This window comes from Staurois parvus, unplaced genomic scaffold, assembly GCF_062004578.1.
Source record: "Staurois parvus isolate SC_StPar_1 unplaced genomic scaffold, SC_StPar_1.0 ptg000199l, whole genome shotgun sequence".
Taxonomy (NCBI): domain Eukaryota; kingdom Metazoa; phylum Chordata; class Amphibia; order Anura; family Ranidae; genus Staurois; species Staurois parvus.
Genome location: NW_028317995.1, coordinates 1,529,172 through 1,557,138, shown reverse-complemented (window position 1 = coordinate 1,557,138; position 27,967 = coordinate 1,529,172). Strand labels below are relative to the sequence as shown.

Sequence of the window (27,967 nt, the reverse complement as noted above, 5' to 3'; positions counted from 1 at the left end):
CCTGTCAGTTTATACAGAATCTCTTACATCTCTCCGGTAAAGCATTTCTTTCACACACACTTGCTGATGTGAAATGTGTTTATTTGTTGCTTTAACATTACATTACCTTCATTTTGAGGGCATGCTAATACACACCTTGACACACCAAACTGTTCAGATTTTCAGCATAGCCAAAAAAACAGCCATCCCTCCAGTCCTCTTTTCACTCGTAACCCAGATGACGTTGTTAGATCTTGGAAGTATTGAATCATACAAGACTAATGACAGTGGTTGCTGTTGTCTGTCATTTCTTTTATGTTTAGTTTATACTGTTCTCCAAATGTAGAAAGCTAAATGGCGCCACTTTTGTGTGACTGCACAACACCATCCTTTCTATCCCGCTGCCAAACCATTCTATGTAAGCATTATGAGTCATGTTCTGTGAGTTTATGTTGTGTCTGGTGCAATGACTGAAATGTGGGCAGAATGCAGTAATAGAGCAATAAATAGGTATGAGCTGGTGGTTGCTTGAAAGGCATCTGGTTGAAGCCCATGGAATATGAAAAAGCCCAGCACTGGCCACATGATCTGTGTGTAACACTACCATATCCAGACCGTTACTGATTCATGGCTCATTCCTGATAAGTTAACGTCTTTGCCAAAGTGGGGACCTAACTTGTAAGAAAGGGAGCAGGACAACAGCAATGGTGCACAATTCTAATGGCAAGTTGATCTCTCTCCTGGCTATGTATCCATCATACAGCACCTGTTTTTTACGGATCATTGAGCGGAGTATTATAAGATGCTGCAGATGCACTTTAATTAGTGATTTTGCTTTTCTTTTTTATTATAAAGATATATCTGCTAGTTTATAATACGTGTTAGACACATGACAGTTGGCCAAACAAAACTGCCTTACAAAAGTCAAGCTACAAATTCTTCTGGGAAAAGTCTTGGCTGAGTGTTTAAAGTGGTTCTAAAGGCTCAAGGTTTTTTTACCTTCAAGCAGTCTATGTATGAAGGTAAAAAACCTTCTCTGTGCAGAATCCCCCCTAATACTCATCTAAGCCCCCATTCTCGATCCAGCAATGTGCACTGGAGTCTCGGTTATCCTGGCACTCCCTCATTTCTCATTGAGAAAGAAACTCCCAATGCTGTCAATCACAGCCAATGAGAAGAGAGGGGGCGGGGCTAACCTACGGCTCCGTGTGTGAATGAACACATGGAGGAGCAGGTGCCCCCATAGCAAGCTGCTTGCTGTGGGGGCACCTGACAGGAGGGAGGGGCCAGGAGCACTGGTGGGGGGCCAGAGAAGAGTAGGATCTGGGCTGCTCTGTGCAAAATCTCACAGCAGGTAAGTAAAGACATGTTTGCTATGTAATCTTTTAGAATCACTTTAACCCTCTGCTCTTGGTCCTTGATTCATTTTCCATCTGGGATGCAGCATGAAGTTTGTATGTCTTACTTGTTGTTTTCTTCACAAAACCCCAAAACATGGTGGGTTAACGTCGATCTGAGCAAATCTGAATTTCCTACTCCATTACAGCTGGTCTGAAGCCCATAAACTGGCCATACACTGTAAGATGCCTCTCATGCAGGCCAAACGAGGGATATCTCTGATTTCCCCATCCATGCTAAACAGCGTGGAAGGACAAATCTCTCCTGATGGCTATTGTATTCTGACAGCACTGTCAGAATACCTAAACAGTGGCTGCACCTGATTGAATACAGCTGCTGTTCAGCCGGCCATTTTCCACCTGGTTCCTTAGGTTTTCAGATGCAAGGATGGAGGGAGGATGCTGATAGGACCATCCATATAAACCCTGCTGAAATTCACTTGGTATATGACCAGCTTTATTTAGAAAGCAGTAGGATGAGTGCTGAGCTAGCAACTTGGGCCATAAAAACCAATCACCACTAAAGAAACAGCCAAGTTGCTGCCTTGTGTACCCAGTAGCATATACAAAAGCAATACATATTTAGGTTTTTTTTCTCTGTGATCTCAAAATATGGTTGACTAGATATCAGAAAATATGTTATTTGTGCAGGACATATACGTTCATATATAACTGTAGCATATACATGAAGAACATTATCAAGGACCTTCCCTTATGTAATGGCATTATTTGTTAACTCCACGTAAAGTGAATCTAAGACTAAAAACAAAATACAGTATATGTATATTGCATCTGACCAATTCTCAGGTGTGGTGGCTGCATTTGTTTTCTTTTTTTCCATTATTTTCATCTGATGATCCAAACATTAACACACTGCCTGTGTTAGGATGGCTATATTCAGTCCTCTGATGTATTTATGGAAAAGCGCAATAGCTACACTGTCAGCCTGCGAAGAGTGTAGTTTTAGATGAACTAGTACATTTAAATGGACTTTAGATAAATGACTAACAAATTAAATCCCAATTCCAGCTAACACTTTTTTTTAGGTAGCTAAAGTTTAGTTTTTGATTTTGGGATCAAGGTTATCAATAAAGTGATAAAAGCTGACCATTGTAAGCACCCCAGTCAGTAGTAAATGGTTTGTCTTAAAGTGGTTCTAGAGGCTCAAGATTTTTTATCTACATGAATACTATGCATGAAAGTAAAAAACCTTCTGTGTGCAGCAGCTCCCCCTGCCCCCCTAATACTCACCTAAGCCCCCTCTCGATCCAGCGATGTGCACTGGAGTCTCGACTATCGCAGGACTCCCTCTTCTTAGTGGCTGAGACAGAAGCTGGAGCCATTGGCTCCCACTGCTGTCAATCACAGCCAGTGAGCCAATGAGAAGAGAGAGGGGGTAGAGCTGAGCCACAGCTCCATGTGTAAATGGACACACGGAGCAGTGGCTGCCCCCATAGCAAGCTGCTTGCTGTGGGGGCACCCAACAGGAGGGAGGTGCCAGGAGAGCCTGCGGGGGACCCGAGAAGAGGAGGATCCAGGCTTCTCTGTGCAAAACCACTGCACACAGCAGTTAAGTATAGATATATTTGTTATTTTTTCTTTAAAAAAAAAAACCAAAACCTTTAGAATCACTTTAAACCTCTAACTTTTACTGGACAGCTTGGCCTGTTAAAGCATGTTAAAAAAAATAACAGACTTACTGGCTGGATCATAGTTAATAAAATTATGTTGCATTTTGGACTTATAAAAAATAAAAAACTGCTGTGCCTTTGACAGATTGCATCATATATATGTCAATTTGATTTGGCCATAGTTCCGCTTTAAGCCCTCCTTTGGGACACAAGTATCCCTAACTTCTATGCTTGTGGACATATCATTACAGTCTTCACCTTTGGAGATTTTATACAATATTTTTCATTAGTGTTATACCAGGTAGTGTGCTTCATCTTAATGTGTTGCTGTTATTTTGTCTTGGATTGGGGTTCACAGAAATATCAGTTTATGCAGCCCATGTTCTGTCATTATGGTTCCATATAATATAGTTAAAGGTTTTTGGAGTTCTGTGGCAGGCACAAGATCATGTGGCCAGTCCGACTTCCTTATGGCACATGGACAAGATAGTTCACTAGTCACAGGACAGAAAGGTCATGGCATGATTTTGATCTCTGCTTGAAGAAACCTTTATGTTTTCCCATAATCCCCTGCAAAAGTCGCCTTGCTCTTTTGGTCAGACTCTCTCTGCGACCTGGTGGTAGGAGGGTGGCTGGCTGGGGATTGTGTTGTCCCTCATCTTTTCGTAGGCGAATCTGTCTGACAACCCCCTCAAGCAACTCCTGTGTATTATGGTGAAGGGCAGCAGATGTCTCTGTGTACTTACAGCTTAGCATTCCTGCCAGTGAACGTCCCTCTGAAAGAAAAAATAGAAATACAGTGTACACAACGGCATCAAACAAAGTTGGAGTATGGTACAGTATGAACTGACTTTCTAATGTCCATGGTGACAGATTAAATGGAAGGCTGATTCATCTAGATATGCTTTCTTTGTTTCTGTAAGCAGGAGTAAAACTTTCATTCATGTAAAAACCTTATTGGACTCTTTATACTCTTTAGCTCTGGAAATATTTAAATCTATTCCAGCTGTAGTGAAGCCAAGAACACAGATGTGTCCATTTCACTTTCACAAAAATATTACATTTGTACATTGTGCATGCCCATTTATTATGTATTCCAGCGTCTAACACCTGCCTTCTTTAAAGAGCGAGAGAAGATCGAAGAGCATTATAAAACCAAGCTTCATTTTTGCAATAGTCTATCTATTGCATAGATTAATGTAATGCACTTCACTGCTGTGCGGTGACATAAATGAAGTGTCACTATGTAAGCTGACATACAAAAAAGGGAACATTGTGATGCGCTCAAAACACACATTAAACCACCCACTACCGCTGAATCACTGCAGCCTGGGTGGACAACTGCCCGCACGCTAACCGTTGCGGTTTAGTGCGCAGACATATGAATGGGCCCCTAAACTGACAACTTGCCATGCTGCCATGACAGGTGAAGGCTACAGAAGTTCTCACCTGAGCTGCTTTTTTTCCCAATACAAGTCACTGTCAATGCAAAAGCAACTCAAACAGAAAAGCAACAGTAAACTGCAGCAAGTCAGAATTCACAGCAACTTAGAAGTACCTGAAAGTTATCTGATTTTGACTTGCTTGTGAGTCTGATGCTCTCCTTAGTTGATATATAAGAACCCCGCCCCCCCCCCCCCCCAGGCTATTTCTAACCCAACAATTCAGGCTCAGAGTCATAAGTTACAGACTCAGTTAAAGTGTTACTAAACCCACAACAGTAAAATCAGTCTGTATGTGCAGTAAAGCATGCCTGTTATACTCACTGTGGAACCTAAGGGGTTAATCTTGCGCACTGTGTAAAAAGGCTGTTTGATCCTGTCTTCTCTGATCCTCCCCTTCTTCTACTGTCCCGAATCAATCTGCTGATAGTACAGAGCTCCAGGAATCACTCTGCACATGCTTAGTTTAGTGTGTATTGCTAGAGAGTTTTTTTTTTTTGGGGGGGGGTGCATGTGACTAGCACAGTCCAATCCGCATTGTCCAAACAAAGGGTCAGGGGTTATGCAGTCTCATAGGATAGTCCGAAGAGAATGAAGACTTCTCCTACAAGATTAACCAGTGCTCAGCTGGACATTGATAGAAGTCACAAGACTGCTATATACCCCTGATGAGAAAAGGTATTTAGCGGTTTATATTTACTACAACAATTGCATTTCCATGCTCTGTGTACTGTGGGAGACTAGATATAGTGAATGCAGAGTCCTGGGTTTAGTAACACTTTAAGTAATGCAAGTCCATTACTTTTGGCAAACAAACTTAGATGTTAATAACATATGGTATGATCAGAAAACACGCTGTCATTGTGTCTAATCACCTCCTACTGCAATGCAAGGTAATTGTATTATACTAGTAATACACAGTATCATAATAGTTAAGTACAGGTTACTGGTAAAGTAGAATCATATTGTATAAAAGTCTCCATCAGTTGTAGTGAAACATAAACTTGATAAACTCTATTTAACAAATTTATAAACTAGTGTTTTATAGCATTTTATCAATAGAGTGCATCCATGGCACTCAGTTTACAAAACATGAAAACATGCTGAACTTGCATTACTTCCATGCTTGTTGGATGCCTATGTAAAACTGACTGAGCAAGGTGTCCTATATCTGCCAGGATAAAGAAGAAAAAGGGATGTGCCCCTCGTCTAAGTTATTCAACACTCCATGTTATCTGATCCCTCCCACTGTTCAGGTCGTTTTTAAAGCCCAATTAAATAAAATAGGCTATAGTTAGCTGTACTCCAGCCTAGCGCTCTATACCTTGTGGACAGCATATGGTAAGTATCAAATATTCAAATTTAATATATTTCAGATTAAAAAGAAATAACACAGTATGCTTTCAATGTTTTACCACTGAAACATAGTAATTTATTTTAAAAAATATCTATACTCTTCCTGCTTAACCATTTTAAAACCTTTTGTTGTATTTAAATTCATCTGGGTTAGCTCTAAACGTGTTTCTACCTCTGGGTCAATAAAAGGCTCCCTTTAGTAAATCCATCCTCTGTTGTAAATTTAGAGCACATGTAAACCCCCAACAATAAACTTCTTTTGTTTTCTCCCTTTTGGTCTGCTAAATGCAAATGCCAGTGTATTGTAGATTCCTTTTGATAAAAATAAAAAATACCTGTTGGTCCTGCCAGAAATCTTGTAAACTACAAAACACCATCCTCTTATGTTATAGAGAAGAGGAGAGAGGTAGGTGTTCTTAGGTTCTTTTACAATGGATTTTATTATACACAACACAACAACAAAGAAACAGTCAAAAGCAAGATCACTGACACAAAAGAATAAGGTATACAATTCTTCTGATGAAGGACACAACAAATGCACTGAAGTATTGATAAGGAGAGAAAATGAGTACATAAACACAATGGAAGGAATGAAACCTTATAAACTGCTTTAATAGCAAACAAGTAATGACCAAAGAGCTAGCAGGCGAAGGCCAGAGATAATCACAAAAATCGCATACAGAGGGTAGGAAAAGCTGAGAACAGAGCCCCACTGGATGCACATCAGTACTCTACACCAGGGACTCTCGAGAAAGTCTGACAGGTACTGTACATAAAACATTGCAGGTACGATTCTCTAGGAGTATTACAATCAGCGCAAATAGCATGAAGACAAACAAAAACAGAGGAAAGAAAGATAAAAAAAAGAAAAAAGCAAAGAAGAGAGAAACAAGGATAGTAAATACAAAGAAAGGGCTCCAGGGGATCGCGCCAGGAGAGTCTTATATCTACAGAAGGGTCTGGTCAAATCTAGACGGTTGGGCCACATCAATCCAGGGGCACCAGATCTGCAAAAACTTTGGGTGGGTGTGTAACAGCATGGCCGTTAGCTTCTCATTAAAAATTATAAAATTCATCCGGTTCCTCCAAGCTAAGAAGAGGGGTTTTCCAAGCTCTTGCGATTGTTAATTTGGTAGCTATAAATAGATGTGATACCAGCTGCCGCTCAGGACGAAGTAGGTCTAATAATGGTTTAAATAATAGTGCCTGGTATGGGTTGCGCTTAATATCTGTGTGTAACATAGTGTGGAGAACGGTATGGACCCTAATCCATAGTCTGCACACCTTGGGGCAAGTCCACCAAATATGAGCCATGATGCCTATTTGTTGACAACCCTGAAAGCAAGTCAGAGAATATGAGGGGATAAAACGAGCCAGCCAGGCAGGCTCATAGGGCTTCCATCTGTAAAGGACCTTATAGGCATTTTCTAAAATAATAACATTGCTCGAACATTTAGACAATGCTTGAGTCATGATCTGCCAGTCTTGCTGATCTAGACAACCCCCCGGTTTGATGATAAGAGCGAATCGGGGGTGTCCTATAAGCAATAATAGCAGAGTAGACAAGAGAGATCAAGCCTGGCGCATGTGGTCTGTGCCTGCAAAAGGTGTTCTTAAGTTCTAACAGACTTACTGTCCTATGGTGATAATACTTCTCCTCCAGTCACTAAGTAAGTTCTGTGACCTTAGGGCAGGAAGCATCTTATTGGCAGGATCACCAGCCAAAAAGAAAGTAAAAAAGAAAAAAAATAATGCAGCCAACAAATCTAAGGACTAGTAAACTGCAATATTCAACAATCAGTCATACCTTTATGACCTCCCACCTAATATTGAATAGGTCCCCCTTTTGTTGCCAAAACAGCCCTGACCCATCAAGGCATGGACTCCACTAGATGTCTATAGTTGCTGTGGTATCTAGCACCAAGATGTCACTAGCAGATCCTTTAAGTCCTGTAAGTTGTGAAGTAAGGCCTCCATGGATTTGACTTTTCAAGCACACTCCATAAATACTCAATTTGATTGAGATCTGGAGAATTTGAAGGTCAAGTCAACACCTCAAACTTATTGTTGTGTTCCTCAAACCATTCTTGAACCATTTTTGCAGTGTGGCAGGGTACATTATCCAGCTGACAGAGGTCACTGGCATCAGGGAATAGTAGTAATGAAGGTAAGTACTTGGATAACAACAATGTTTGGTAGGTGGTACGTGTCAAAGTAGTATCCAAAGGAAATGTCAGGACCAACCTTTCCCAGCAGAACATTGCCCAAAGCATCATACTGCCTCCTTTTATAGAGCATTCTGGTGCCATCTCTTAAAAAAGGTAAGTAACGCACACACACCCAGCCATCCACATGATGTAAAAGAAAACGGGATTCATCAGACCAGGCCACCTTCCATTGCTCTGTAGTCCAGTTCTGAAGCTCACATTCCCATTGTAGGATTCTTTGGCTGTGAACACAGATCAGCATAGGCACCATGACTGGTGTGCAGCTATGCAGCCCCATATGCAAGAAACTGTGATGCACTGTGTATTCTGTCACCTTTCTATTGTAACCAACATGACATTTTTCAGAAATTTGAGCTAGCTCTTGTAATGGATCAGTCTACACAGGCCAGCCTTTGTTCCCTATGTGAATCAGTGAGCCTTGGCTGGCCATGACCCTGTTGCTGGTTCACTGGTTTTCCTTACTTGAATCACTTTTAATAGAGCCTGATCACTGCAAACTGGGAACATCCTACAAGAGCTGCAGTTTTGGAGTTGCTTTGACCCAGTCATCTAGTCATTACATTTTGGCTCTTGTCAAAATCACTCAAATCCTTAAGCTTGCCTATTTTTTCTGCTTTCATCACATCACCTTAAGGACAACATGTTCACTAGCTTCCTATTGTATCCCACCGACATTCAGATGCCATTGTAATGAGATAATCAATGTAATTGACTTTACCTCTTAGTGACCATAAAGTTATGGCTGATTGGTGTACTACATTTTTGTTACTGGATTTAGATATGTTCTCATCACCATTTATTATATTGCTGTAATTACATGTCTATTGCTAATCAGCTGATAGGACAGATGTTCAAGAGTGACATATATAGCTACAACTAGAGGCCTCGCCTTCAAATGTAACCCATAGTTGAGCTCTTATCCTGCCATGTATCTACACTGTGTGATGGACTAAACCCATCCATGCCAATGTAATTTCATGGTAAACCTTTAAAGGTTTATTAGGTGTGTTCAGTGATGTTCAGTGAGCTTGCTCTCACCAGGAAAGCCAGTGTTGGAACTATACTATGTTACATCCAGAACCTGAAAGAGCAGTATGTACCTATATATGTATATATCATTTCAGTTGATTCTGACTCCTGGTGATTCTATGGACCAGCTTCTAAGAACCATGACTGATATGCTTGAAAGCATTTTTTCATAGAATTTACTTGGCAAATTGTTTACAGAGTAGGTAGTTGGCAGAGTAGTCTTTCCTCAACCCTTCCCAATTGCTTGTGCTTGAAACTGGCATACAGCCCCAATGTTTACACATATATAATGGGGCCAGTTTAGGTAGGAGTCAAGTAACATACCAGCATGACTTTGGAGTGTGGGAGGAAACCCACACAAACACAGGAAGAACATGCACACTCCATGAAGATATTGTCCTGGCCAAGATTCGAGGGACCCCATTACTACAAAGCACAAGGCAGAAGTCCTAACCACTAGGCCACTTTCCTAAAAAAAAGCAGAGACTACGTTTGAAACTCAAGTGCTTTATTCAGTTCCTCTGCTACATTCACGCAGGCAACTATCGTTTGTGCAAATGACAGTGGAAGGAAACTGCTGATTCCAGCATCTGTTTCAGCAACCTATAAGCAGCTAGTTGCGGCTGCCTAGCCCTGTACACTTGACAGGACATCGGCAGTCGCATCTACCCGTGGCTGTACACTCAGCCAGCAATTACCTGGAAGCACACAACAGCGTTCACCGCAGGTAATTGCTGGCTGGGTAGACAGCCACAGATAGCTGAGGTTGCTTCCCACCTGTCATTGAAGTGTACAGGGCTCGGCGGATGCAGCTAGCTGCTCACAGGTGGCTGAAACATCATTCGCAATGGTGCTAATTGTCAGTACAAATATAGCCTAATAGATACAAGTTAAAGGGCACATCATTCAGCTATTCAATGAGGTCTTATGAAGAATTAGCCCTCTACAACATGCCCCACCCTTTTTTCTTTAACCTTGTTCCTATACCGAGAAACGGCTTTTATTATATCCTGTGACATCACCAGGCTTGGAATTTTTTTATGCAGGAACAGCTGCTTTGCACATCCCTAGAACTACATCTCTCATGAGCCTTTTCCTTAAGCCAGCCATAGTAGATTTGATCCATCTATGGATAGGCCGATTGTATCCATCGATCGACTTGGGTACAACCAGCATATCAGATTTCTAGCATGCCATTATTGCCAGCGGCTATAGACGCTAGCAATAATTATTGTGTTCTCCTCCGCAGAAGGGATTCCACCATCAACATCAGGAGAAAGAAAATCGCATCATCTATGGCTTGCCTTACACACAGGGGGTCATTTACTAAAGAAAAATAGGCTGTTCACTTAGCTTAGTGAATGAAGTGAAGCTTTAATGACTTTCATCATCTAGTCATATACAAATAAAAATACCGATTTTTTTTTTATTTTCCTTGCACATGATTGGGTAATGTTTGCAAACTGAACCTTTGCCACATTCACTAAGCTAAGGAAAAATTCCCTTACAAGTAAACAGCCTATTTGGCATTAGGAAATTGAATCCACAGTGTGTGGACAGCTCTTGGGTGTCAAGGCAGCAACATTGTTTTGTTGGGAAAGAACATGACGCGGGACTGGTAGACAGGTGGTGTGACTTTAAATAGTTGGTGCTTTACAAGTAATTCAACATCATTTTCCTCCTAATGTACAAATAAAAAAATCCAACAATCATGCATGTGCTATACACTTTTTTATGAAACAGCTCTTTTTTTATCTGTCGATGTTGGAGGTTGCTGTGATCTTTTTTTATCAGTAAATGGCCCCACACCCAAATCTTTTGATGTTAAAGGTATCAGACAGTCATCAAATGTATATCTCATGTACTTTATATGAGCAAATGCAGTGGTCCTATACATTCTGATAGCAAAGCTAGTTTTGCACTAGTTAGGGATGCCCACTGTCTTTGCAGCCAGATGAATCAAATGTATTATTTTGGCTTCTTATGTCATCGAAACTGGACATGTTCTGACAGATCACTAAACCCAGCCCTGCTCTGGGAGCTGATACTGCTGCTAGTAGTATTTTACTAAGGGGTGTTGGAGCACTACTATGTGATGTTCTCATAGCTCAAATATTATGTAACCCCACCAAATTCTATACTGGGATTTTGCAAAACACCCTTATTGTACACACATGTTCTCTTCTTGGCTAATGGGTATTTATGTGAACTCTGCTAGTCAATACCTTCCATGCTGACCTCTCTGGAGCGAGCTAGATCTCCCTTATTGCCAACAAGAATCACTGGAATGTGGCGGTGTGGACGAGCAGTGCGCAGTTTCAAAAGAAGACCAGGTAGATGTTGAAAGCTACTTCTGTCTGTCACTGAATAGATTAGAAGGAAGGCATCCCCCATTTGTAGACAGCTGTCTTGCATCCAAGTGTTAGGACCTGACTGAGAAGACAAAGACCACCATGACTAAAAGAGAACATTGCAATTGTGATATGGTAAGATATCGTTAATCCATCCATCGCACACGTTCCTGGATCTGGCTTAGGAGTAGTAAGTGTTCTAGCAACATTCAGCAGGAACCTGGAACCACCACAGATCATTGTACATATTTGCCAGCACACTGCAGATCATCAAAATCATTGGAAGAAGCTTTTTTTTTTTTTTTTGCTGAATAAGGTCACATCACAAAGAGGATAGTGCGACGTTTCGGAGCCACACAACACCCCTTCATCAGGCGTGTGCAGGGGCGGACTGACCATTGGGGAACTCAGGCACTGCCCGAGGGCCTGGGGTCAGTAGGGGGCCCCATGAGATCTCCTTGGTACCTTTCATAGGCTTTTTTGGGTGTGATTTGAGTGTGGGCGAGGACACAGGGACCCCATGATCCCCTATTGCCCGGGGGCCCCATGAATTGTCAGTCCGCCCCTGGGCGTGTGTGACATCACATGCCTGATGAAGGGTTCCTGCACCTTTCTCTTAGTGATGTGATCATTCTTCAATAAAAAAAAAACTTCTTCCAATGACTTTGATGACTCATTGTGTTGGCACATATGTACGTTGATCTGTGGTATGGTAAGCTCACAGCCAGCATTATTTTTCTGAAATTAGACTGCAACATTTTAAGGATTTACATAAACCGAATTTATTGTTTTTCTGAAATTAGACTGCAACATTTTAAGTATTTACATAAACCGAATTTATTGTTTTTCTGAAATTAGACTGCAACATTTTAAGGATTTACATAAACCGAATTTATTGTTTTTCTGAAATTAGACTGCAACATTTTAAGTATTTACATAAACCGAATTTTTTTTTTTTTTTGAAATTAGACTGCAACATTTTAAGGATTTACATAAACCGAATTTCATGTCCCAAAAGTAACCGTTTATAAAGTAATTAAAATAAGAATATTGGATCTTTGCAAAAATTCTTACCTGCTCCCAGATATCATATACAATTAATGTTGTCTTTTCTCCATCTACCATCAGATCTATTTCATATGTATCCTCTGGAAATGACAAGAAGATCTGTTCACAATCATATCAGGTCAAGAACATACATTTAACCCACACCCTAATAACATTGCCCAGAAATCACCTGGATGTTCAGATTCATGCGGGAAAGTATCTTTTAGGCCTCCAAATATCCCAGCAAGAGTTGTCTTTCCTACTCCAGTGTCACCAACCAACATGACTTTGTAGGCTCCGGGTTCTGGATTACTGTCTGAGGACCTTACAGAGTCAGATGACCCTGAATGGACACTTGGCCAGTCAAGCTCATCAACAGCTTGTGCACGTCTGAGTTGGTGTTTGTAAGGCAAGGGCATACTGCCACGCCGGTGTGAGTCTACAGAAATTGGAAGACTTGCCCGATGTTGCCGCAGACCCCCCAGCTTCTCTATTTTGTTTAGTGTCATGGCAGTGGCTATAAAACAAATCATTAGTAGCATAACACAGTTAGTAAACCCATACTTAAAAACATGGTAGCATGTCAAAATTAAAAACATAAAAGCATGCTCCAAAACTTAAATAGTTTCATGCTTTAAAGTGGAACTTCACTCATAACAATTGACAAAAAATAATGTTCTTTAGCAAAGGAACATACATTCCACATTAATAATTATGCTACCAAAATTAGTGTGTGCTGTAAATTGTCTCCAGCGATATTCCTTTTTTTTACTGGAGGCTGACATTTTGTTGAAGCCCAGATACCTGAGCAGCATTTAAAGCAAAAGTAAACTCTCCTATCCTTAAGGGCTTGTTCACACCATGGTGCAGAGACATCAGTTTTTCTGCACGGGTTCTGCAAGGGTACAACAAAATCAAATGTTCTCTATGTGTCCTGTTCACACCACAACACTAGTATCGAGTGCAGATTTTTTCTGCAACATGTATAAAACTCACTAAGTCTAGGCTCACACCCAAGTGTTTTTCAGTGCGTTTTGCATTTTGCAGAAATGCACTACAGTCCATTTAATATGATTTCCTATGGGACATGTTCACATCTCCGCGTTTTCACCTGGTGAATTTTTTGGAAAGGGACTATTTTAAACGCAAACTGTTGTGTTTTGGTTTAGTAGACTTCAATGGAGACGCTGCAGAAATGCATGTAGTGCATTTTTTATGCATTTTTGTTGCATTTTAATCTGCCCAGCAACAAGTTGGCAAAAAACCCACCATAAAAATGCAAGACGTATCAAAAAAGTGTAAAAAATGCATGTGAACAAATGCACCACAAAAACACACTGCAGAAATGGATCACACACAAACTGCATAGATGTGAACCTAGCCTAAAGTACGCAGGTAAACTGATGTAAACTGATATATTTGCAAATGAAATCTTCTCATCAGTTTTTCTGCACCATGGTGTGAACAAGCTCTTACAGCCAAAAAAGCTGCCATCTATTTGATCTTCAACTGCCATGGAGAGCCACATATGATCAGTTATAACAGCAGTCATTCATTTGATGATCTGACAGTTTGGCTGAGAACACAAGCACATGTGACAGTTAGCATTTCTGGCATGTGCTGGGAATGTAACCGTTTTTTGAAACTGTTACATTGATAGGTTTTAATTCCGCTTTATTCTTTAGACTGTCAGCAGATCGGCCTCTACAAATTCGGCACAGTGCCTAAAAATGCCTAAAAATAGAGAGCAACTGAGCATGTGCAGAGCAGGGTGAGACAATGTATTAATGGATTTTAAACATTATAGGCACTTATTATTGTTTTACATACAGTAGCTATACCTGCAAAAGGGGCCAGTCTGAAGTGAACTGGCAAGAATTAATTTTCTGACTAAAATTCCACTTTAAGTGGCTCTAAATCTTAAAGTCCACTACAGTTATGGGGAGCATGAGAGTAAGTGGGCCTGGGTTTTTGACCACAGGAGTAAGTCAAGAGTTGCATAATAGCATATAAAATATTAAAATAGTTAAAAGTTAATAGCATAATTGATGGCATTAAAGCGGATAATATACCGTATACTGCACTGGTCCCCAACCAATGTTTTCCAAGTTATATGTGGCATGAAGCTGGTTCTACTTAGATAAATTAATGAAAATACTTAAAGATTAACTCTACTTTTGTTAAGAAAAAACAAGCCCCTCTGAGTGATTAATGTATTTGCAGGGATTTTACAAATTGTGCAGCATATTTCTACCTTTGTTTAACCAGGTTGATCGCATACTCATTTTGAATGGGAGTGACTGGCTCGTTATTAATTATGTAATGCACCTTCTGCGTTCAAATGAGGAAAGTTGCAGGGTCTGCATCCATAATCCTTGGAAAGTATCTTACTAAAACTTACATTTCTATTGCAGGGAGTGCCTACAATCTTTTCACAAGCAGGAAATTACATTTCTGGGGAAGTTCCTTGGGCAGCACAGTGGCTAAATGGTTAGCACTTCCGCCTGGCAGTACTAGTGTCGTTGGTTCAAATCCCAGCCACGGCACCACTTGCCTGGAGTTTGCATGTTCTCCCTGTGCCTGCGTGGGTTTCCTCTGGGTACTCCGGTTTCCTCCCACACTCCAAAGAAATGCTGGTAAGTTAATTGGATCCTGTCTAAATTGACCTTAGTATATGTATGAATGTAAGTTAGGGACCTTAGATTGTACACCCCTTGAGGGTTAGGGACTGATGTGAATGTATAATATATATATGTAAAGTGCTGTGTAAATTGACAGCGCTATATAAGTACCTGAAATAAATAAATAAAATAAGTTCCTCAGGTTGCCATATTGCATTAAACTTTATAAAAAAAAATTGCAAATTAAAAAGGAAAGGTAATTTTTAATAATAGTAAATTGGATTCTTTAGGAATTTTATATGATATATTATTTTTTTTTATTTGCATTTCTCCACAAAAGTGGAGTTACCCTTTAAAAATATCATGGAAAAAGGTTGATTTTATGTTTCGTACTGTTATCTGGAAAAGATGCAGAACTCTTTTTTTCTGCCTTTATGCAAGATGTGATCTTAATCTTTGTCGTAATAATGCATAGCCTTATTTAAGAAACTACACAAAAAAACACATTTTGGTTTACCTACTTTTCACAACAGAATTCAGTTGAAGTGTGATATACCCCGATCCAAGAAGAGTTGTTGAAGCTGGGAAAGGTTACAAAAAAATGTCATGAAATTTGGGTCTTAATCAGGCAAATAATTTACAGTGGAAGATATTTAGCACAACTGTTACTCACACTGGAAGCTGACATCTAGCAAAGATCAGTACAAAAGCATCTTGAAATGAGTGACAACTCTAAGGTGACAGCTAAGAATCTATAAACATCTTTTGTTATTGACATCTGTTCTCATTTGGGGGTTACATAATGAAACCCACTGGGCTACAATAAAACCTTGGTACACATTTCAAATTTTCTAAAGACCACGTCGATGTTTTGTATCACCACTGGAACAATATTTTGTTGTCACCTGAAACAAAAGTTTGGAGATTTTTATTCATGACTGTGTTGAGTATACTTGCTTATTTCACATGCCTTATGTTTCTCCACACTGATAACCGTGCCAAGCTGTTCAGCCAGGGTTGGCGGGGGTTGGCATAAACTATACAGTTCTGGGGTGTTAAGCAGTTGCAGCAACAGTTTAAAAAAAATAAAATTTGGAAATAAAAATGTTAATACAAGAAGCACCTCCACATGGGGATTGTTAGTCCCCAGCCCCTGTCGTTTTTGCTGGACAGTTTGGTCTGCATGTCAATGTTCATAAAAATATAAAGGAATGTGAAATACTGTATAAAGGAGATATATGGACAGAATGCATACATATAATACAAAAGTAAAATATATAGACACAGCGCCAATAAATTATATATAAAACTGCAAACCTAATTAAAGAAAAGGTAAGTGACAAAAAATATATAAAGGAATGCGTTAATACCAAATCACATGAAAATGCAAATAAATACATAAGTAAAATAAAAAATATATCTATAAATGTCCGTAATTCATATATAAGTCCAAACACCAATATAAGTGATTGAAAAAATCCACCAAAATCCACCACCGAATGAAATGGGTAAACTCACCAGAGCTATTTGCTGATCAAATTATTAATCAGCAAAAATAGCAATTGCTAAAAATTTCCTTCAAAATTTCCACTAGCCTGCTTGTATTTGGCGAGTGGCAACAACGCGGGGATGACTGTGTCCCAGGCGCTGCATCAGAGGGGGGACGGGCACCGCTGGCAGCACCAATAAAGAATACAGGAAGGAAACATTAAGAAAGTTCACCGCTTTAGCAGAGGCGACTGCTGTTGACAGTTCTCCCCTCTCTCCCCGCTCTGTAGCTGTAGAAGTGGAGAAGAAGACTAATCGGCTGTCAGCCCATTTACTATTCGGGCTTCTCCGCGGCCACCTTCAGCTTCCTTGCTATAGGCTATAGGAGGAAGGCTGCAGAGCTGCTATTGGCTGCATTTGCAATTTTTAAAGCACGAGTCTCCTGGAGACTTCACCTACATGGTACATGGACACAACATTGTTGCACATCCCCCCCACCACTACCACCACCAGGAGAGGAACAGGGCACCTGAATCAGATGAAGTGTGCACTGTAAGTCAATGTTCTTTCTGTGTTACACCACTGACCTTTGCACTAAGCGTCACAGGCATCAAAGGAATCTCTGCTTTGTTTTCCCTTAATGCCACACTTGCACTTAGAGAAAGCCTCTTACATGTGATTGTAAAGATGAAAAAAATCTAAGTTTATAAAAGGTTTGAGCAGTTACTCTTAATATTTGGTTTCCCTATTGATGTAAAGCACTTACAGTATTTTCCTTTTATGTTTACATTGCTTTATGTTAATATTGTTAAAGTTGTTAATGTTTATTTTTGTAACTTTATTCTGCATAAAACATTTAACAGTCATTTCATGAGATAATTTACAAGGGCGTGTTTAGGGGCAGAATTAGGGGCGGGGCAGGGTAGGGGTTGGGTGGGGCAACTGGTAGAAAGTAATTCTTAAGGCTTGACTGGCAGCAGGGGCGTACTGACAACTCATGGGGCCCCCGGGCAATAGGGGATCATGGGGCCCCTGTGTCCTTGCCCAAACTCAAAGCACACACAAAAAAGCCTATACAAGGTACCAGGAGCATTTTATGGGGCCCCCTACTGACCCCAGGCCCTCGGGCAGTGCCCGAGTGCTCGAATGGTCAGTCCGCCCCTGGCTGGCAGTTCAGGACTTGACATTTTGGGCTGTTTATATATCTATTAACTGCATACCGTTATCAGAATACACTTTTCACTAAAATACATTAATTTACTAGATCAAAGGTATCTTTTATTATATTTTCACTTTCCCACCCACGGGATGTTATTATCTTTGAGAAAACAGTGGGTGGGGAACTCTAATAGGCTAGTATGTCAAAAAGATATTTTATGCACATTGACCTTAAAAAATGCTATTATCGTAAATCCTAGTTTTAGATGTTCAAAACTTGAAAAAAAAAAAAAACTACCCTGATAACTGCACACTGTAAGGAATATTGTGCGCTTTGCTAATAATGTACAGACTAACTATTCCTCACTATTCCCGTAATACCATAGAATTATATAATCACACTTCTGCCTCCGTTTAATCCAGGATGATCTCCAATCAGTATCCAGGACAAACAGAGATTACATACTCCAATCCTATAAATTTAGTGGGTATCTATTTAGAGGAAAGCATCATTTGACTTCAGAAATACAATATTTTGTAATGTACAGTTGCATAAGATTTGCTGTTTTTGATGCTGGGCATCCATTAAACAGTCAATTAAAATGTGTTATGAAACCATTCTATTAGTGATACAAGTAATTGTAACAAAGGATGTGATTTTATTTTATTTTATTTTTAATGCAATTACTGTTGAAGAACATACTTTTTGGTAAGACAGTTTCTGTCCCCCTATTTTTTAGGGAATGAGATTTTAAATACTCATTAAATACTTGAATAATACTTATTATTTGATATTCTCTGGATTCTTCACGAGTATAAAAATGTGCAATGTATAAACCCAAATTTAGATGATATGCTGCTCCCCATTAGATTCTAAGCTCTCACGACCAGGGCCCTCCTAGCTCTCTTATCTTGAATTGTATTGTAACTATACCATATCTCTTGTAAATGCTGTGCTAATTAATGGCACTATATAGATTGTGTATAATAATAAAAAATAACTTAAAAATAATTTTAAAATATTAAACATTTTACATTTTTTTTAAATGTGGATTGTTCTTCCTACCTTACCTTTCAGTATAAAAGTCACAACATATAGCGGGCATCATACTTCTAAGGTGATCAGGGTCCATCCAAAGTCCGTGAATGGTCTTATTTCAATAACCAATTATGCTAAGGATGGGCACCTGCCAAGGCAACGTGTTCTGTGCATGTGACATCTCTGCAGCAGCAACAGCAGCACTGTCAGCTGTGCAACTGAGCCATTTAATCAAATGTCTGGCTTTCGTCTCAACAATAGAAGGAAGCTGATACCTATGACTTGTCATCAACTACATGGTGTCTAAAAGTTAGCAAGAGTTGCACCTTAAGCTCACCACATACGTTGCAATCTGATTGTACGATTTCCTTTAGATCAACCAACAAGTATGTGGTGTAGGTGCCTGTTAAAGTGGATACAGGCTGATTGGGTAGATCCTCATATTTCATACTATTGGTATATCTAAAGTTGATTGTACAATGATTATATTGTCAGATTGTAATGTGGCTCTGCATCCGCCTTGGCTCCTTCAGGAGAGTCGGCTAATAGAATACGAGGACCAGTTTCCTCTATGGAATCTGCAAACTGGTGGATTGATTCTTTGCCACCAGCATTGACTAAAACTATCGTTATCCTGGGAGCTCCCTGCATACATTGCTAGGCTTATTGACATGCACATCTCCTATGGCAAAAGCATTGATGAAAGGCACAGTCTTTGAACAGATCGTGCAATAATAATTGCCACCATTAACTTCTTCGTTGCCTGAGCACATTACAGTCTATTAGGCAGCTACTCCCTTCCACGCTAGACATCCAACGATTACAGTGTTTAATACATTTCCAGCTGTGGGGATATATCAGTTCTAATGGTGATATTATATAGATCATCGTGCCAGTCTTTACAATAGTCTGGCACTAATCCCTGCTATTAGAGTTGCAAACTATTTCTATGTCACAAAACCCAACAATGCTGATCAGCCATGATGCCTGGGAAAAAAAAATTGCTCCAATTTATGCTTTTGTCACATACATCTCCTTCCCAGAGATATACTGAATAATCACATCGCCTAGAACGACTGGCAGTCGTTAACCCCTTCCTTACCCAAGGCGCGTCCTTTAACTTTAAAGTGTCTTTTCTACACTATTGCATGTGATGTTTTAAATGATCTATACTGATCAGGTTTAGGTTGATCTAAAACTATGCATGCATAGAATGTGTAGACTTAGTCTACGGTGATTTGTAAAATCAGATTAACTCAAGGATTACACAGCAAGCCCTGCAAACACCAATTGGCACTCACTACATTTGCTTCTGTAATATATCTGTGCCACCTACCTGTATTGCTTAGTGTTCTCCCCCTGGCTCTGACACCAAAGCCCTGTCTTCTGCCTGGGTCTTCTCTGTGACAGATGCTCGCCTCCATCTGCTCTGTCCCTCCCCATCCCTTTAAATATTCCCCACTAGACACACACCATGGGCTGGGGAGACCCTCCCTCTGCTGATGATTTATATGGAAATCAGGCTGTGATGTCACAGGGATTCCCCTCCACACACCACATGATGCTCTCCGTCCCCCGCACTAGCCTTGTGCTAGGTACCTTTCCTGCCAACTGTCCAGATGTGACTGGGGGGGCAGCTGCTCAGTGCAGACTGAGGAAGGGGACACAGCTGCTCTGGCAGAAAGGTTGGAATTTGTATGAACCTGACCACTGCTGTCTACAGTTCCACAATAGCCTGAGTTAAGCTAGAATTGCTATTTTTTCATTTATGTGCATTTATAACGCTTTATAACCCAGGCTGCATCCCTGCTGCTCCAGATCAAAGTTTCTTCCCTGAGCTGGAAATTAATATTCACATATTAGGCTTAATCTTTTTTTTTGTTTAAACATACACACTTACAGTTGTGTTCAAAATAATCGCAGTGTGTTGAAAAAAGTGAATAAAGCTCAAAGTCCTTCTAATAGCTTTTATTTCCATACACACAAATGCATTGGGAACACTACACATTCTATTCCAAATCAAAACATGAAGAAAAATATATCAAATTTGTGTTGTTCCTCTAAAAAAATTGAAGAAAAGTGAATATTAGACTGTTCAGAAAAATAGCAGTGTTTGTATTCTTCTTTACAAACTCAAACATTCACTATATAAACTGAAAAATGTTTGAATATTTTGCTTTCCTTTGAATCACTTAATTAATATTTAGTTGTATAAGCACTGTTTCTGAGAACTGCTGTACATCTGTGTTGCATGGAGTCAACCAACTTCTGGCACCTGTGAACAGGTATTCCAGCCCAGGATGATTGGACTACATTCCACAGTTCTTCTCTATTTCTTGGTTTTGCCTCAGAAACTGCATTTTTGATGTCACCCCACAAGTTTTCTATTGGATTAAGATCCGGGGATTGGGCTGGCCACTCCATAACGTCAATCTTGTTGGTCTGGAACCAAGATGTTGCACGTTTACTGGTGTGTTTGGGGTCGTTGTCTTGTTGGAACACCCATTTCAAGGGCATTTCCTCTTCAGCATAAGGCAGCATGACCTCTTCAAGTATTCTGATGTATTCAAACTGATCCATGATCCCTGGTATGCGATAAATAGGCCCAACACCGTAGTATGAGAAACATCCCCATATTACGATGCTTGCGCAACCATGCTTCACTGTCTTCACAGTGTACTGTGGCTTGAATTCAGTGTTTGGGGGTCGTCTGACAAACTGTCTCCGGCCATTAGACCCAAAAAGAACAATCTTACTTTCATCAGTCCACAAAATGTTGCGCCATTTCTCTTTAGGCCAGTCAATGTGCTCTTTGGCAAATTGTAACCTCTTCAGCACGTCTTTTTTTCAACAGTGGGACTTTGCGGGGGCTTCTTGCAGATAGCTTGGCTTCACATAGGCGTCTTCTATTTGTAACAGTACTCACAGGTAACTTTAGACCTTCTTTGATCTTCCTGGAGCTGATTGTTGGCTGAGTCCTTGCCATTTTGGCTATTCTTCTATCCATTTGAATGGTAGTTTTTCGCTTTCTTCCACGTCTTTTAGGTTTTGGTTGCCATTTTAACCACTTCCTGTCCGGACACTTTTACCCCCTTCCTGTCCAGGCCAATTTTCAGCTTTCGGCGCTCTCACATTGTGAATGACAATTACTCAGGCATACAACACTGTATCTAAATGAAATTATTATCATTTTTTTCAAACAAATAGAGCTTTAATTTGGTGGTATTTAATCATCACTGGGGTTTTTATTTTTTGCTAGAAAAATGAAAAAAGACTGAAAATTTTGAAAAAAAACATGTTTTTCTTAGTATTTGATACTAAATTTTGCAAATAAATATACTTTCTTCATAAATTTAGGCCAAAATCCATTGTGCTACATTTTGTTGGTAGACATAACCCAAATCAGTGTGTATTATTTAGTCTTTGTGAAAGTTATACAGTCCACAGACCACGGTATATATATTTGATATATTTGAAAATGTATCAATCCTGATGTATGGACTACCTATATAATTTATTGGGGCCCTAAAATGCCAGGACAGTACAAATACCCCCCAAACGACCCCTTTTTGGAAAGTAGACAGTCTGAGGTATTTAATGAGAGGCATGGGGAGTTTTTTGAAGTTGTCAATTTTTGCCAATTTTTTAAGGAAATGATGAAAGTAAAAAAAATTCTTTTTTTTTTCCCACAAAGTTGTCATTTAACAAGTTCTTTCTCTCACACGGCATAGGCATACTTGCAATTACACCCCAAAACACATTCTGCTACTCATCCTGAGTATGGCGATACCACATGTGTAAAACTTTTTCACAGCCTAACCACATAGAAGGGCCCCACATCCAATAAGCACCCTTAGGCGTTCTAGGGGCAAAAATGACACATCTAATTTCTTGACTGTCTATCACAGTTTTGGAGGTCCTGGAGCACCAGGACAATTGAATTACCCACAAAATGACCCCATTTTCGAAAGAAAACACCTCAAGGTATGTTTTAAGAGGCATGGGGAGTCCTCTGAAGACTTAATTTTTTGCCACATGTTTTTGGAAAATGTGAAAAGAAAATGAAAATGTATTTTTTTTTACGCAAAGTTGTCAATCTATGAGATATTTCTATTACACAGCATAGGCATACTTAAAATGATACCTCAAAACGCGTTCTTTAACTCCTGCTGAATATGGCGATACCAAATGTGTGAGACTTTTTCACAGTCTGGCCACATAGAGGGGTTCCACATCCAATAAGCACCTGTTAGCGTTCTAAGGGCAAAAATTACACATCTAATTTCTTGACTACCTATTGCCGTTTTGGAGGTCCTGGAGCATCAGGGCAATGGAATTATCCACAAAATGACCCCATTTTGGAAAGCAAACACCCCAAGGTATGTTTTAAGAGGCATGCAGAGTCTTCTGAAGACTTCATTTTTTGCCACAAGTTTTTGGAAAATGCGAAAAGAAAATGAAAATGTATTTTTTTCTACACAAAGTTGTCAATCTATGAGATATTTCTAATACACTGCATAGGCATACTTAAAATTACACCCCAAAACACATTCTCTAACTCTTCCTGAATATGGTGATACCAAATGTGTGAGACTTTTTCACAGTCTGGCCACATAGAGGGGTTCCACATCCAATAAGCACCTGTTAGCATTCTAAGGGCAAAGATCGCACATCTAATTTCTTAACTACCTATTGCTGTTTTGGAGGTCCTGGAGCATCAGGACAATGGAATTATCCATAAAAAGACCCCATTTTGGAAAGCAAACACCCCAAGGTATGTTTTAAGTTCTCCGTCACTCTCATCTGTCATACTCAGAATTTGAAATGCCTCCTCGCTTGTATATGATCTTTTGGCCATATTTTTGACACTGATCAGGACCCACTGGTATGGCAGCGATCAGGATGGTGTTGCAGTGAGGGACAGATATCTGGCTGCAGTTGGTTCACACTAGTCACTGTTGGGCAAAAATCAGAGATACAGTGAGGTGGCTGGCAATGTTTTGTGAGTGTGTGTAAACTCTGTGCAAAGGCTGAAAATTACTCACAGTTAGCTGTACTGGATCTCTCTCCTCACAGACGATGGCAGTGAACAGGATCCACTGGTGTGGCAGAGATCAGGGACACTTTATGAACAGGCACACTGTAAGGTGATCAGGGACACTGATTGGGCCACTGTATGGTGATCAGGGACACTGCTGGGCCACTGCGGTGATCAGGGACACTGCTGGGCCACTTGTGTGGCGATCAAGGACACTGTGGCAATCAGGGACACTGTGGCGATCAGGGACACTGCTGGACCACTTGTGCGGCGACCATGGACACTGCTGGGCCACTGCGATGATCAGGACACTGCTGGGCCACTTGTGTGGCGATCAGAAACACTGCTGGGCAACTGCGGTGATCAGGGACACTGCGGTGATCAGGGGCACTGCTGGACCACTTGTCCGGCGATCAGGGACACTGCTGGCCACTTGTGTGGTGATCAGGGACACTGCTGGGCCACTTGTGTGGTGATCTGGGCCACTGCGGCAATCAGGGACACTGCGGTGATCAGGGACACTGCTGGACCACTTGTGCAGCAATCGGGGACACTGCGGTGATCAGGGACACTGCTGGGACACTGCGGCGATCAGGGACACTGCTGGACCACTTCTGCGGCAATCAGGGACACTGCTGGGCCACTGCGATGATCAGGACACTGCTGGGCCACTTGTGTGGCAATCAGAAACACTGCTGGACTACTGCGGTGATCAGGGACACTTCGGTGATCAGGGGCACTGCTGGACCACTTATCCGGCGATCAGGGACACTGCTGGGCTACTTGTGTGGTGATCAGGAACACTGCTGGGCCAATGTGGGGATCAGGGACACTGCTGGGCCACTTGTGTGGTGATCAGGAACACTGCTGGGCCAATGCGGTGATCAGGGACACTGCTGGGCCACTTGTGTGGTGGTCAGGGACACTGCTGGGCCACTGCGGCAATCAGGGCCACTGCGGCGATCAGGGACACTGCTGGACCACTTGTGCGGCAATCAGGGACACTGCGGTGATCAGGGACACTGCTGGGCCACTGTGGTGATCAGGGACACTGCTGGACCACTTGTGCGGCAATCGGGGACAATGCTGGGTTACTTGTGCGGCGATCAGGGACACTGCTGGGCCACTTGTGTGGCGATCAGGGATACTGCTGGGCCACTGCGGCAATCAGGGACACTGCGGCAATCAGGGACACTGCTGGACCACTTGTGCGGCAATCAGGGACACTGTGATGATCAGGAACACTGCTGGACCACTTGTGCGGCAATCAGGGACACTGCGGTGATCAGGGACACTGCTGGGCCACTGCGGCGATCAGGGACACTGCTGGACCACTTGTGCGGCAATCAGGGACACTGCGGTGATCAGGGACACTGCTGGGCCACTGCGGCAATCAGGGACACTTCTGGGCCACTTGTGTGGCAATCAGGGACACTGCTTGGCCACTGCGGCGATACTGCTGGGCCACTTATGTGACGATCAGGGACACTGCTTGGCCACTGCGGCGATCAGGGATACTGTGACGATCAGGGACACTGTGGCGATCAGGAACACTGCTGGGCCACTATGTGGTGATCAGGGACACTGACAATCAGGGACACTGCTGGGCCACTTGTTGGGCGATCAGGGCCACTTGTGGGCAATCAGGGCCACTTGTGGGCGATCAGGACCACTTGTGGGCGATCAGGGCCACTTGGGGCAATCAGGGCCACTTGGGGCAATCAGGGACACTTGTGGGGGCAATCAGGGACACTATGTGGGGGCAATCAGGGCCACTTGTTGGCGATCAGGACCACTTGTGGGCAATCAGGGCCACTTGGGGCAATCAGGGCCACTTGGGGCAATCAGGGACACTTGTGGGGGCGATCAGGGCCACTTGTTGGGGCAATCAGGGCCACTTATTGGGGTGATCAGGGACACGTGGGGCAATCAGGGCCACTTTAGGGGCGATCAGGGCCACTTTAGGGGCGATCAGGGACACTTTAGGGGCGATCAGGTGTCACTGAGGTGGAGGGCAGTTAGCTACAACCCTCTTCTTCGCTGTTTCTCCTCTCGCAGACAACTCCGTGTGAGGAGAAGTAGGCGGAAGCCGCACCATGCGGCTTTTGTTTACACTTAAGCTGTGTCCATATTGGACACAGCTGATCACATGGTATGGGACCGATTTCATTGGTCCCATACCATGTCATGTAATCCACCGTGTCCGTCGGACTCGGCGATCATCGGGCTCGCGGGTGCGCGCTCTAGGAGCCGCGCACGAGCCTCAGATACAAGGTGCCGTTTAGAGACGGCAACCCGCTCCTGTAGGTGTCCCGTCCTGCCGTTTATAAACAGCGGCCGGACGGGAAGTGGTTAAAGCATTTGCGATCATTTTAGCTGAGCAGCCTATCATTTTCTGCACTTCTTTATATGTTTTCCCCTCTCCAATCAACTTTTTAATCAAGGTACGCTGCTCTTCTAAACAATGTCTGGAACGACCCATTTTCCTCAGAATTTCAGAGAGAAATGCACTGTAACAAGCATGGACAACATTTGCTGCCTTCCTTCCTTAAATAAGGGCAATAATTGCCACCTGTTTTTCAAAGAATGAATGACCTCACTAATAGAACTCCACACTGCTATTATTTTGAACAGGCCCCTTTCAATTAGTGATTCAATTACACAGAATCAGCAGCATGCATGTCATGACTGTTGGGTCTGTTGGATTTCTATTACTCTACTACACCTGCTAGTAAATTATTTGCCATGTAGAAATATCATTTCTACCAAAAACAGTGATTGATCAGGTTAGTGATGTCTGACTGCTATTATTTTGAACAAAACTGTATATATACAGTATATACAGCACAGGATGGATTATTTTATTAACAGTTAAGGGGGCAAAAGAAGCAATATCTCAGCTCCCCTGCCAAAAGGGAAAATATAAATGCAAAAATTAATTAATTAGTTAATTAAAAGAAAAGTTTTTAAATGTTATTACAGCATAACCAAAAACTATGGGGGTTTTTTTTTGCAGAGGGGTTAGAACACCTGTCAAGAGTTTTATTGCTGTCTCCATTAGGGAGATTTACCCATTCTATCTGTCCTGTTATCACTGAAGGTGAAAGGAAATCCCAAATTTTCAGTTGTCACCAAAACAAGAAGAAAGGGGAAAGCTTTCAACAGGGACACTAGTGCTGGTGACCTAGGGACAACCAGGGATTCCCTCACTTTGGAGGGATTTCCTCTCACTTCGAGTTATAACTTTGGGAGAGGACGTGAAAGGAAATTGCCTTAATGGATTTTATTTAAAATAAAAGTAAAAAAAAGTTTTGGTTATCTTATAACTGATCTTGGGAATCAATATGTTGCCAGCAATTATCTTTCAAAAAAATTTACTTTGGTATATTGTGTCAGTTTTAACCATTTCCATATCGGGCACTTTTACCCCCTTCCCTCCCAGGCCATTTTTTCAGGTTTCAGCGCTTTCACACTTTGAATGACAATTGCGCAGTCATACAACATTGTACCCAAACTAAAATTTTATCATTTTCTTCACACAACTAGAGCTTTCTTTTGGTGGTATTTAATCACTGCCAGGGTTTTTATTTTTTGCTAAATTAACAAAAAAAGACTGAAGATTTTGAAAAAAAACATGTTTTTCTTTGTTTCTGTTATAAAGTTTGCAAATAAATAATTGTTCTTCATAAATTTAGGCCGAGGTGTACTCTACTACGTGTCTTTGGTGAAAATAACCCAATTTAGGATGTATTTTTTAGTTTGTAGGAAAGTTATAGAGTTCACAAACTATGGTATAGATCTGAAAATTGATCAATCCTGAAGTACTGACAGTCAATCTAATTTCTTGAGGTCCAAGAATGTCAGAACAGTACAGATACCCCCCAAATGACCCCTTTTTGCAAAGTAGACAGTCCGACGTATTTCATAAGAGGCATGGCGAGTTTTTTGAAGTTGTATTTTTTTGTCATAATTTTTCGGAAAATGAAAAAATGTAAAAAATTATTTTCACTTTTTTTTTTTACATACTGTCACCAGTGCAGTACAGCGTCATCATATAACTGGCATGGCAGTGATCAGGGACTCTGACTGGTGACAGTATGAAAAAAAAAATATATATTTTTTAATTTTTTTTATTTAAAATTTTTTATTACATTTTTTTTCTT

General features: G+C 41.2%; 1 protein-coding gene across 1 annotated transcript; it reads right to left on the bottom strand.

Moving 5' to 3' along the window:
• Positions 1 to 64: 64 nt before the first annotated feature.
• REM2 (RRAD and GEM like GTPase 2) lies at positions 65 to 20,253 on the bottom strand. The gene is made up of 6 exons (XM_089678188.1): positions 20,103 to 20,253; positions 15,603 to 15,662; positions 12,651 to 12,977; positions 12,488 to 12,561; positions 11,288 to 11,495; positions 65 to 3,783 (listed from the first exon to the last, which is right to left on the bottom strand). Exons 1-6 carry the CDS (start codon positions 20,188 to 20,190, stop codon positions 3,506 to 3,508), a joined length of 1,035 nt encoding a protein of 344 aa, XP_089534314.1. The 5' UTR covers positions 20,191 to 20,253; the 3' UTR covers positions 65 to 3,505.
• Between the last annotated feature and the right edge of the window lie 7,714 nt (positions 20,254 to 27,967).